We start from the raw sequence: 12,299 nt of genomic DNA, 5'->3' as shown, positions 1-12,299 counted from the left end.
AAGGGAAAGATTTAAGACAGCTATTCTGTTCATCTTCAATAACGCCCAGAACAAGTTACTTGATTTCTCTGATCTTTACCTCAAAATTGAGCCTATGCACAGGGGCATACCTTATTTTACTGTGCTTTGCAGATACTGCTTTTTTAACTGAAGGTTTGTGGCAACCCTGCATTGACCAAGTCTACTGGTTTTTTCATTTTTCCAACAGCATTTGCTCACTTCATGTCACTGTGTCACATTTTGGTAATTCTTGCAATATTTCAAACCTTTTCATCATTATTATATTTGTTATGATGATCTGTGATCAGTGATCATTGTTATTACTATTGTCATTATTTTGGGGTGCCATGAACCATGCCCATACAAGATGGCAAATTTAATGGAAAAAAAAATGTGTTCTGACTGCTCCACTGACTGGCTGTTCTACCATATCTCTCCCTCTCCTCAGGCCTCTCTGTTCCCTGAGACACAATAATACTGAAATTAGGCCAATTAATAAACTTACAAGGGCCTCTAAGTATTCAAGTAAAAGGAACAGTTAATTGCACATCTCTCACTTTGTATCAAAAGCTAAAAATGATTAAGCTTAGTGATTCTTACACATTGGATCCATTTCTGGAAATTTTCCACTGTTATTACCACACTATTTTAATTACTTTTAGCTTTATAAAAAAAGTTAATACCCAATAGGAAGAGTACTTCCTCATTTCATTTTCAATATTTTCTTGGCTATTCCCAGGACTTCCAGTGAAGAAACATGGAATTTGCTGAAAACTGTGAGGACAAGGGATATATAAATACTTGATGCCACATAGGGGTGACAGGTAAGTCAAACCAAGGATCTGAATTTGCAAGGCAGAATAAGCTCGAAAGGCTATGTATCTTCACAATTATTTTCCTTTTGTTTCTTCTGTTGTCACAACTAATTGTTTTTTAGAATAGTTCAACTATTACTATCACCACTAAATCTATCTTTTGTAATCTAATAAAACTCAAGTGCCTACGATAAGAAAGTTGTGGTAAGCTGGGATCCTTAAAAGACCATGTCAAGCCAAACTTGATTCATGAAAGTCTGTGATGTTGTGACATTTCTGAAATATTACCATTATTAAATACAAAGAAACATTTCTTACAAAATTATGTAAAGTTAATATGGGAAAACACTGATGCTAGTATGTTAAGTAAATAAAGTAGGATATCAAGTTACATATACTATATGCATTCAGCTATGTAAATATGCATAAAGACTAAGAAAATGTACCAAAATGTGAAGAGTAGACACATAATTATGATAAATTTTCTTCTGTACATTTCCAAAATTTTTAAATATTAAGCACATATTTTTATGTTTGTTTTGCAGCCAACAAGATAAACCTATGGAATGTTTAAGATTCAAGGGTACTTATTAGTTAGTACTAAGAATAACTAGTTGTCCTTTTAAGTATGCCCCTATATCACTTTCTCAACTACTATGTGAGCTTTTTAAAGAAAAGAACATGTTTTATACTATATCCAGCACAGGATTAGCCATATACTTCTTGAATGTTATCAAGTGGAAGAGTTGGGTGTGGATTCAAGGAGCTGGGTCTCAGGCTGACACCCAGGTTTGGAACATAAACCATGCTTAATCAACTCTACAAACAGCAGTTATCACATTTTACACTTTATCGGGGCTAAAAGCCCATGGGCTTTTCCTAAAAATAATATAACTTCTGAATCTCATCGTCCTCACCTACTCCACAGTTACCATATGATCCTGGCAATTAAGTAGACACCCAATAAATAACATTTATATCAACCATGTCATATTTGACACCATCTCACTAGATGGGATTTGCTCAAGAATGGGTATGTATTCAGATATCAGGGAAAAGGTCTTGATGCCTTTGAGATGGAACTATAAGAATCTGGTAAGATTTTGTAACTTTGCCCAATAGGATAGATTAAACCAATGGTTCTCAAAGTATGATCTCTGGACCAGCAGCCTCAACATCCCCTGGAAACTTATTAGCAATGCACATTACTGGGCTCTGCCCTAGGCCTACTGAATCAGAAATGGGGGTTGCAGGAATTGAGGTAAAGGGGTATGAGCAGACAGGGGAGGGAGACTAATCTATGCTTTAATAAATCGACTCTTTCTCATGCATGCTCGAGTTTGAGAGCCAGTGTCCCAGACCCTCACAAAAATCAACCAAACTGGCTTTTAACTGATTCAAGTCTTCCTGGAGAACTTCTGCTATATTTGCAGTTCACTAATATCTGTGCATAGTCACAACTGGCTCACATCACTGGGTTAACTGAGTCACTAAAAAACTATCATGAGAAAATGGTTAAAAATAATCTTGGGGGCTTCCCTGGTGGCACAGTGGTTGAGAGTCCGCCTGCCGATGCAGGGGACACGGGTTCGTGCCCCGATCCGGGAAGATCCCACATGCCGCGGAGCGGCTGGGCCCGTGAACCATGGCCGCTGAGCCTGCGCGTCCGGAGCCTGTGCTCCGCAACGGGAGAGGCCACAGCAGTGAGAGGCCCGCGTACCGAAAAATAAAAAAAAAATTAAAAATAATCTTGGGGCTTCCCTGGTGGGCGCAGTGGTTGAGAGTCCGCCTGCTGATGCAGGGAACACGGGTTCGTGCCCCGGTCCGAGAAGATCCCACATGCTGCGGAGAGGCTAGGCCCGTGAGCCATGGCCGCTGAGCCTGCACGTCCGGAGCCTGTGCTCCGCAACGGGAGAGGCCACGACAGTGAGAGGCCTGCGTACCGCAAAAAAAAAAAAAAAAATCTTGTATTTGCAAATCCAAGAAAATATGCTCAAATTTTAAGGGAGGCTCCATCTGGATGAATAACAGGTGATTAACATTCTCTTTATACTTTCCTATACATCCTAGAATTTTTGCAATACATGTTACACTTATAATCACACAAAAATGATTTTAAAGTACCATGCACCTAAAAATAGCCTGAAACTTGAGTTGTATGACTTGTGAGGTAACCATTTATTATTCAGCTTTTAAAAAGTTAGCCCTACCAACTTTCTTCCAAGAAAGCTTTCTAGCAATGGCTACCTCTCTCAAACCTGAGTATGCATTATCAGTTTGCCTCTACAAACACTGGACAATAGTTTGACTAAGCTGAATTTAACATGAGCTTTTTTGCCTTCAATTAACAATCATTACCACCACAGACCAATTACTGAGCACAGCACTAAGAACCCTACATTTTATTTTATTCTGAAAATACTCTTAAGGTAGATATAACTAAATTCTCGGATGAGAAAACTGCTATCAGAGCTAATAAGGTAGGCCAGGACTCAAAATCCAGATCTTTTATTGCAGCTAATATTTCCCTCCAAGTAGAATTGGATTCTAAACTTTCTTTCCAGAAGAGAAGGGGCCATTTTTGAACAAAGAGAGATTCTCTTTGTGAGCAGAGATTCATGAAATCCCTCAAAATTACTTCATAAAATTGAGAATACTTCCTAGGATTTGGGGGTAACTTAGTTAAATGGGCCCCAATAGTTCTACTCAATTAGGCCAGTAAAGTTAACTTACGGATTCCTATTCATTTTGACACTGCAAGAAACACCTGTGAAAAGGAATAACAGGGTCCAACTTCTGTGTCCTTCCAACTCTTCACCCATGACTCACCTCTGCCAAATGCTGCAGCCGGGTTAGCAGTGGGGTTCTCTTGTCAGATCCAAGGCGTGTGATATAATTTGATCTTTTGCTAAATACGTACAGAAGGTTGAGGACTGCCAGCACCACTTGCATATCAGAAGAAGCCAATAAAGTTGTCAAATGCTACAGGGGACAAAAATGGGGGGGGGCAAGTTCATGGTATCAGGCATACAAGACCTTGAAAACTTGAAATGCCATGGATTTATAAAGCTATCAAGAAGTTTAACAATACAAAAAAAATTTATAAATATTTGAGCACCTACAACATGTAACCTTATGCCCAAGCAGCTTACAATCTGGCAGCAAGCCAGAAAGTCCAATTTAAGTTAAAAAAATGTGAACAGTTCAAAATTACATAGGTGTCTCCACAGGAAGAAACAGATTACAAAAGAGACAAATGTAATATATTCTAATACATAGCAGAACTCAAGAACATTAAGCTTCCAACTAGACTAAAAGTATAGACTAAGATAATTTTATGCTCCTTCTGTATCCTTTACAACAAATACAAAATTAGAATTAATTAAAACACAGGGCTCTTCATATAGAAACTAAAAATAACAACAGCTGGTGGCACCTATGACTGTTACAATACAGTGTATGTAACAATAACCCAAGAGTAACTATTTTTGCTTTTTAATACAATCAAAATTCACCAATATATTGAAACATTTGGTTAGTGTTAAAATCAGTATGTAATTTAGCTGGAAATGAACCAAAGTATTTCTGGTTGCTGATTATCCACAGAAGGCTATGGATTTCCTTTTGCAGCTTATCTATTTCATCTTCAACAGACTGCTTAGCCATCCCCTACTTAAAACTTTAGGCACTAGGTCTTTAATTCAGTTATTCCACTTCTCTTCTTAAGCCATTTACTTTCTGTTTGTTCTGATTCTGTTTCTTTAATGAAGACTTAGGAAAAGTAACACATAACAACAGGGCAGTAAATCAAGTGATAAAAACTCTAAAGTTAGGCTAAAGGAAGAGAGTTTCTTCTTATACTGATTTTTGACCAATTCAAAAGTTCACTAATTCCCGTGCCCACTTTACTTTTTAAGAATACATAGCATGAAGCAAGAGAGAGGCATGGACATATATACACTACCAAACGTAAGGTAGATAGCTAGTGGGAAGCAGCCGCATAGCGCAGGGAGATCAGCTCGGTGCTTTGTGACTGCCTGGAGGGGTGGGATAGGGAGGGTGGGAGGGAGGGAGACACAGGAGGGAAGAGATGTGGGAACGTATGTGTATGTATAACTGATTCACTTTGTTATAAAGCAGAAACTAACACACCATTGTAGAACAATTATACCCCAATAAAGATGTTAAAAAAAAAAGAATACATAGCATGCTATTAATATACATTTTGGGGAGGGGGAGAAGAAATTAAAAAGCAGCACACTAAAACTTAGAAAAGCAATAAGTGCAGTAATGTGTCAAGGAAATCAAATTATGTCTAATATTTTAAAAGTAATTTGGGGCTGCTCTGATAACCTGGGACCAAGATCAATTCCTGTAAATTCCCAAGAATACATCAATACATATATTACATTCTCATTAATTCCTTAAATCTTAAAAGGCAAGGTGAAGGTGACAGTAAAGAACCTTCCCATCAACCCTATGAAGGGTATCTTTAGCCAAGAAACATCCTACCATTGTCTTTGACATTGAAAACCCCAGAACTCCATAATGAAAAAGAAAGACTCATCAGAAAGAAAGAACAATTTCCTTATTCTGGACGTGAACAATTCTAGTTAAGAACAGATCACATAGGCTTGAACCTCTCCTACCTCTATGGAACTATACAGATGCCGGGAAAAGCTGTACTCAATGAGCAAGGCTGTGAAGTTCAACACAGCCAAGAGAAGCATCTTCAGTTGTTCTCTTTCTGGCCTATCACACACGAGCATCCATGACATATTCTCCACTGTCTGTCCAGCGTCTGCCAGAATTCCATCAAAGCGGTCCAACAGATCCACCCAGTGATATAACTCGCACTGGAGAGGGGAGGAGAAAGAGGAAGATATAAGAATAAGGTAGGGCTTCCCTGGTGGTGCAGTGGTTGAGAGTCCGCCTGCCGGTGCAGGGGACACGGGTTCGTGCCCCGGTCCGGGAGGATCCCACATGCTGCAGAGCGGCTGGGCCCGTGAGCCATGGCCGCTGAGCCTGCGTGTCCGGAGCCTGTGCTCCGCAATGTGAGAGGCCACAACAGTGAGAGGCCCGCGTACCACAAAAAACAAAAAACACAAAACATACATGTGCTAACACCAGGAGACACCACAAAACCCCTACAGCTAGGTCTTCAAAAGGAGAATTCTGGCTACCTCTGAGGTCTAAAAACACAAGGACTTTCCCTGCCAGAATCCACTTTATCTGAAGTGCTCATTTTTAGAGTTATCTAAAGAAGAGTCTTTTAAGCTAAGAGTAAAAATCCTGAGACTATCTCAAACTCATACTGTCAGTCAAACTAAAGGAATTTTGTGGTTGAGATTCTTTATCATCACCTGTATAAACATTCTTCATCCTTGGCTAGCAAAATTTTCCTTTTACATTTCTTTCAAAATTTCCTTGGCAACCATTCACAGGCTAAAAATTACTGGTCTAGAGCTGTGCCAGACACACACTAGATGCTTATTAAGTAATTGCTGAATGAGGCTACCTCATTTTGGTTTCTCTTTTGGGAGTATGGGTTTACATACCTTTCCAATGTTCCATGTTTTGATCTGCTGCAGTTCCAAGAGGAGCTGCTCATCATTACAAACTTTGAGTTTGTCTATTAAGGCTCTGCAGTCTGCAGGCTGAGAAAAACAAACAGGTATTCACAAAAGGGTGTTTTGGAGTATGAGGGAGACACAACAAGGAAGAATAGGAAAAAAAAACCCTTATGTCAACACACTCAATGATTTAACTTTTGATAGAACGCACTACTTAAGTGGAAATTTGCCAGATGATCACTTGAGATTAATACAGAAATCTTATAACGAAACAATCCATCTGTGTATTTTTTTAAAACCTGGATGAACCTGTAGATGGAGACAAACTACTTGGAAGTGTACAGACAACAGAAATAAAGGAAACAAGCTAAATATCAATAAAAACAAAATGAAGGAATCTGTATCATAGTCTGAAAGTTAAACAGAATGCCTGATAAGAAATGTTCAATTAGAGGAACACTGAGGAGCCCTAGTGAATTCACAAAGGTGAAGATTAGCACTAGCTATATTTTTCTGCAACATTAAACCGTCCAATTATAGGAGGCAAAGAATTTCTGAACTGTGTAAAACTAGGACTCCATTCTTACTTGGGGTTTCCATTTCCATATATTCCTGCTCTGTTTTACTGATGAAAGGGCCTGTTTGTCAGGTAACAAGGTGTGGATTCAGAGTTCACAGTAAGTTTCCAAAAGTGGAGCTGGTGGCGGGGGGGATAGAGACTGGGACAGAGATGCTGCTACTAATGGATGGCAGCTGGAAGTGATTACACTTGCTCTTTGACTCTGTAAAGCAGTATGGTATCCTAGGAATGGGCCTAGATTTGGAACCAACCAAATCTGGGTTCAGTTTTTCGCTTGATGTTTACAAAGTTGTTTGATCATGAGCAAATCCAACCTCTTAGCCACAGTTTTCTTACCAGAAAAAAGACCTAAGAACCACCTTGGAAATGTGAAGCTCAAGTGTTTGCATAAAGCACTTATCTCACATAATAGGAGCTTAAATACTGAAAGACAGCTTACTATTACAAAGAGCATGGACTTTAGAATTAGGTAGTTGGTAAGCTACCTCTTTGAAATTCAGTATCCTCTACTGCAAAATGAACTTAACGTGACCTATTTACCCAGCAATGTTGTGAGATTTAAACTAGGGGCATTTTCAGCAGCCAAAATGCAACGTGGAACAATAGGGGCTTAAGGGCAAATTTTTTTTAAAGCTAAGTCTGAAAACTTTTCTCTCTCTAAAGTAAGCATTATTAAGATCTATCTCAAATTTCTGTGGTAATTAAAGGCATGCAAAATTCTTGGCATAAAACCCTTCAACAAACCAGACCTGCACTTTTTCTTCCTCTCCTTGAAGTCATACAGGTTGAGGGAGAGGTAGTGAAGTAGTAGAAACAGATAACAAAGGAGTGTGAACCACCTGCTCATGCAGTTCACTTGTGCCTTCTGGACCTACCTGGGCCTACTATCAAATATACCACTTCAATTTCTAATGGACTGCAACGATGCAGATCCAATTTTATGATTCTGTGGGTTAGATAACACCCAGTTCATGACAAACATTTGGGTCCTGTAATCATTTGGTATCTCATCATCAGGCATTCAGTCTTTATCAAGGTCCAGTAGCAAGCCAGAAGCTGCTTTTCTGAATGTCAGAATAGCTGTTGGCAGAGAATAGCACGGCCAAACTCTACCCCCTAGGTCTTAAGCTGTGATTCTCCTATTGGGGCTTGCCAGAGGCATCCCACAGCATCTTTGGCTGACACTTAAGTCAGACACCTGGATCTACTAGGCCATAATGTCCACGGAGTAGGGCAGCTTACATCATAGCCTGAACCTTCTGCAGTCTTCTCTAGATCCAAACACTACTATCACTTTAGAAGTTATCCAGTAAGTGGATCAAAACAGCATGCCTAAATGTAATACATGCTGGCTCCAAAATCCAAAGAGGCACCCCATACACTGTTCCTCTTTCTTCATGGTGTGTGGTACAAGGTGCAAAAACATGTCTCTCACTTTAGAAGGGAAATTTTGACACTTCCCAGAGCTCTGAACCCCTAGAAAATTTCCTGACGTGGCAGGCCCTCAACCTTCAAAGGGCACTCTCTGGCACACATGTCTAAGGCATCTAAAGTGTTTGTGCTTTCTGTTCACAAGCCCCAGTTAGCATAACAGCATCAATTTAACGTACCAGCACCGCGTTGTTTTATCAGGAGTATCAAGATCCCTATGGACTTTGTAGTCTGCAGAAGGCACCAGGGACAAAAGTATATCTTTACCGTCTTGTCCCTGCTGCATAAATGCAAACTGAGTGTGATTTTCCTTACTCATGGTAGTGCAAAACAAAGCACTTGCCAGTTCAATGGCTGCATACCAACTGCCATGGTTTATATTGATTTGCTCCAATAAAGATGTCAAATCTAGGAAAAAAATCCTCTGCACAGCTGCCGATACATAAAGTGATCAATAAATATCTTTCTTGTGCAGTCACTATGGAAAACAGTATGAAGGCTCCTCAAAAAATTAAAAACAGAACTACCATATGATCTAGCAATTCCACTTCTGGGTATTCATCTAAAGAAAATGAAAACACTAACTTGAAAGGATATATGAACCCCCATGCTCATTGCAGCATTATTTATAATAGCCAATATATGGAAACACCCAAGTGTCCATCGATGAATGGATAAGAAGATGTGGTACATATATACAATGGAATACTATTCAGCCATAAAAAAAGAATGAAATCTTGTCATTTGTGACAATATGCATGAACCTTGAGGGCATTATGCTAACTGAAATAAGCCAGGAATCTGTACATAAGTGTGACTCCAACAACAAATCTATAACAATCTACTAGGTAAAAGAAAAAGAAATTGAATTTCTCTGATTATCTACAAGGTTGAATTATCCTGGAAGTTAAATGACTTCAGGCAAGTTTTCTTTTTGCTCTTCAGTTTCCGAAAAATTTGAGTATGTTAACTGTCAAAAATTCTAGATGCCAAAACATATCAAAAACAAAATGAAAAGGAAATGAACAGGTATGTAAAATGAATATACTCAATATGTATGGCGTATTCAATAAGAAACTGACGTTACAACGTCAAATACAAAATAAAACAGCATGAGCAGACAACTAATATAAGGCCAATAAATGTGGAAATATATGTATTAATGCATGCAAATCAGAACAGTGAAATATTTTTTCTCCACCTATTAACAAAAATTTAAAAGATAATCTGCAATGCTGGAGAGGATGTACGAAGACAGCACTTCTCATACTCATTAGTATAACACTGAATGAAAAGGGCAGGAGAACTGCCCATGCAATACTGGAATAAATATCAATTGTGATACCCTTGGGTGATACTTGCCAGGTAGTTACAGTTTTTAAAAAACCAAGTGGCCTGTATTTAGAAAATGAACCAACTAATTATGTGCCAGATACTTTGCTGAGCAGCTGCCTCACATCAAGGAGGGAGGAATTTTCAACCCCATTTTACAGCTGTGGAAACCAGGCAAGTTAACTCTCAGACACAAAAATCTAGTAAGATTCAAACCCATATCTAATTCCAAAGCTTGTGCTCCTTGAACTACAGCACATGGGGTCTATGGGAGTGTCATAACAATACAATACTGTCTTTATTTCAGAATGCAGTTTAAGCAGGCCAATAGAATATTGGACAGAAGCTGGGATTTCTACTGCTGACAGAGGATCAACTGACATGGCCACCCAATACACAGGTTAATATAGGTTAAGCTGAACTGTATGATTAAGAATCAGTAATAAAGAAAGCTAAAACACTGGCCTCACAAGAAATCTAGTGAGAAAGGTGTTACCACTTTAATTTTCTAGATAACAAAATTGAGAAAGATCCCGCAAATACAGACAGAATTTGAATCCATACTTGCTCTTTCCATTATACCATGCTGCCTTTCAATGCACAGAAACAGCAGCCAGACAGCCTACTTCAGGTACATATAGCTATAAACTGTTTAGTGCTCACTCTCCATTGATCACTAGCTTATTCACCTTTTTAACCAAGGGAAGTTCAAAAGAAAATTTGACTGTTTCAAGACAAGTTGCTATTTTACTGCACTGTGTGTATATAAGTGATGATATATTTGTAAGATCAATATGAGTGCACTGACGGCAAAGATTTTTTTCTGAAATGAAAAAACAGGCAAACTTTTGGATACTTACAGCCTCAGTAGGTGTCTTTTTCAGTTTAGTCCTGTCTACTTTCATGTTTTCGATTTTCTGTTTTATGATCTGAAAAGAAATTCCCAAAAAGTGAGACTTAAAGCTGCAAGCTTGAGCTCTACATGCTTGGACATAGACAATATAGAACAAAGAGCATGCAAAATGTTTAAAGTAAAATTGGAGTTATGATGCAGGCCAACTCAGAGGCACAGATACCAGGTAAGGAGTGGTAAACAATCTCTCCAAATAAAACTGGCCCACATTCAAGTTACACAAGCCTGTAACCAATTTAAGCCAAAATTAAAATGCCCCCCACCCTGACCTCTCAAACTCATACTTGAAAGTAAGAGTAAAATGTTTTAACACACCTCAGGATGGAAAAATTCACCATATCCTGCAGCTTTTTGGAAAACTCAGCAATTCCACTTCCGGGAATTTACCCAAAGAAAATCATAAGAATGTATATAAATATTTAATCACAAGAATCCATACTGCATGACCATGTATAACAGTGAAGAAGTGAAAAGGATCAAATATCCAAAATAGGGTTGGTTTAAAACAGACTATTACACAGCTGTTAAAAACACTGCACACAATTACATAACAGCAAAGCTGTTCCTGGTGAAATAGAAAGGTTACAAAACAGAATAAATAGTATAAACCCATGTGTAAAGAAAACAGCTTAGAAGGGGTATGCATCAAAATGTTAATTTAATCTAACCAAAAGGATTATGTATGAATTGTTTTACCTGTGCTTTTCTGTATCTTTTACTGTTTTAACCCATAAAGATATATTATGTCATAAGAACAAAGGAAACAAAATACTTTTTTTTTCATTAGAAAATGAGGTATAAGACTCCCACTAGAAATATCCTGAGCACAGAACACAATCATTTTACTAAGGTCCATTAAGATGCTCCGGCCAAGGCACAGGAAGGAATAAAGGTTTCCCCCATTAGCAACTAGCACATATGCAAAGGAAGAGGTGAACTGCAGGGCTCTTTACCTATAATAATGTATTTGCTATACAGTAGTCACTGAGGGTCAATGTCCCTCCTCCAAGAAGGCTGACATAATATAAAGCTGACCAAGCACAAGTATAAATTTTAGGCAGCTTTTGGTCTAGAGTTAGTCCAACATGCTCGGTATTTTGGAAATAACATGTATTTGTCTGTATGGCTGGCATCCATTCAACCAATGGGCATTCAGAAAGAGTTGGTACAAAATCCAGAATATGTTCTAAAATGTTGCTGTAGGGATCATTCCTGAAGAAAAAAAGATGTTTCCCCTCTAAAGTTCACATTTAAGGTATGTGATTCCAGATTACTTTTTAAAAAAATTACCTCAGCATCTAAGAGAAAATAAGCAAGATGCCTTCTGCCAACAACTTCCAAATATCTAAAATGAGGCCAACAGGATCCTGGCAACAATTTGATACATGTAGTGGAAACTATAAGTGAGCTACTTGTACACTTACTCTCAGGTTTGCTTTGTCTCACAAAACCTCACACCAATTACTTAGAGCAAGTGACTGTCACATCATTGTGGCTGTAGTCATTTGTGGAAGGCTATTACATTGCCTCAGCTACAGGAAGTAGCAGTTAGCCCCAACACCATACAAACCGAATCACTGAATTCTCTCCCTCCAAAATTAGGAGCAAAGAAGGTCTGCTCTCTCCAGTTTCATTCAACACAGTGTTGGAAGTTC

The 12,299-nt window shown here is 38.5% G+C and overlaps 1 protein-coding gene across 25 annotated transcripts in view; it reads right to left on the bottom strand.

Annotated features, from left to right (window-relative positions):
- HUWE1 (HECT, UBA and WWE domain containing E3 ubiquitin protein ligase 1) overlaps window positions 1-12,299 on the bottom strand; it is a 143,571-nt gene that overhangs the window by 105,867 nt on the left and 25,405 nt on the right. For 24 of the 25 annotated variants that reach the window (XM_089904493.1, XM_089904495.1, XM_089904512.1 and 21 more), the window contains 4 exons: window positions 10,592-10,660; window positions 6,374-6,472; window positions 5,465-5,671; window positions 3,645-3,797 (listed from right to left, as the gene is read on the bottom strand). In XM_089904493.1, the coding sequence (XP_089760619.1) occupies window positions 3,645-3,797; window positions 5,465-5,671; window positions 6,374-6,472; window positions 10,592-10,636 (504 nt within the window). In that variant the 5' untranslated portion in view covers window positions 10,637-10,660. Of the gene's footprint in view, window positions 1-3,644; window positions 3,798-5,464; window positions 5,672-6,373; window positions 6,473-10,591; window positions 10,661-10,959; window positions 11,516-12,299 lie in introns of those variants that run through there. The other variant, XM_089904497.1, reaches the window with a different exon arrangement.

The sequence above is a fragment of the Delphinapterus leucas genome, chromosome X (assembly GCF_059928025.1).
Source record: "Delphinapterus leucas isolate spDelLeu-1000000601 "Yukka" chromosome X, BTC_Dleu_Yukka2, whole genome shotgun sequence".
NCBI lineage: Eukaryota > Metazoa > Chordata > Mammalia > Artiodactyla > Monodontidae > Delphinapterus > Delphinapterus leucas.
The sequence above is the reverse complement of the archived record's forward strand: the minus strand, read 5'-3'. Positions and strand labels throughout refer to the sequence as shown.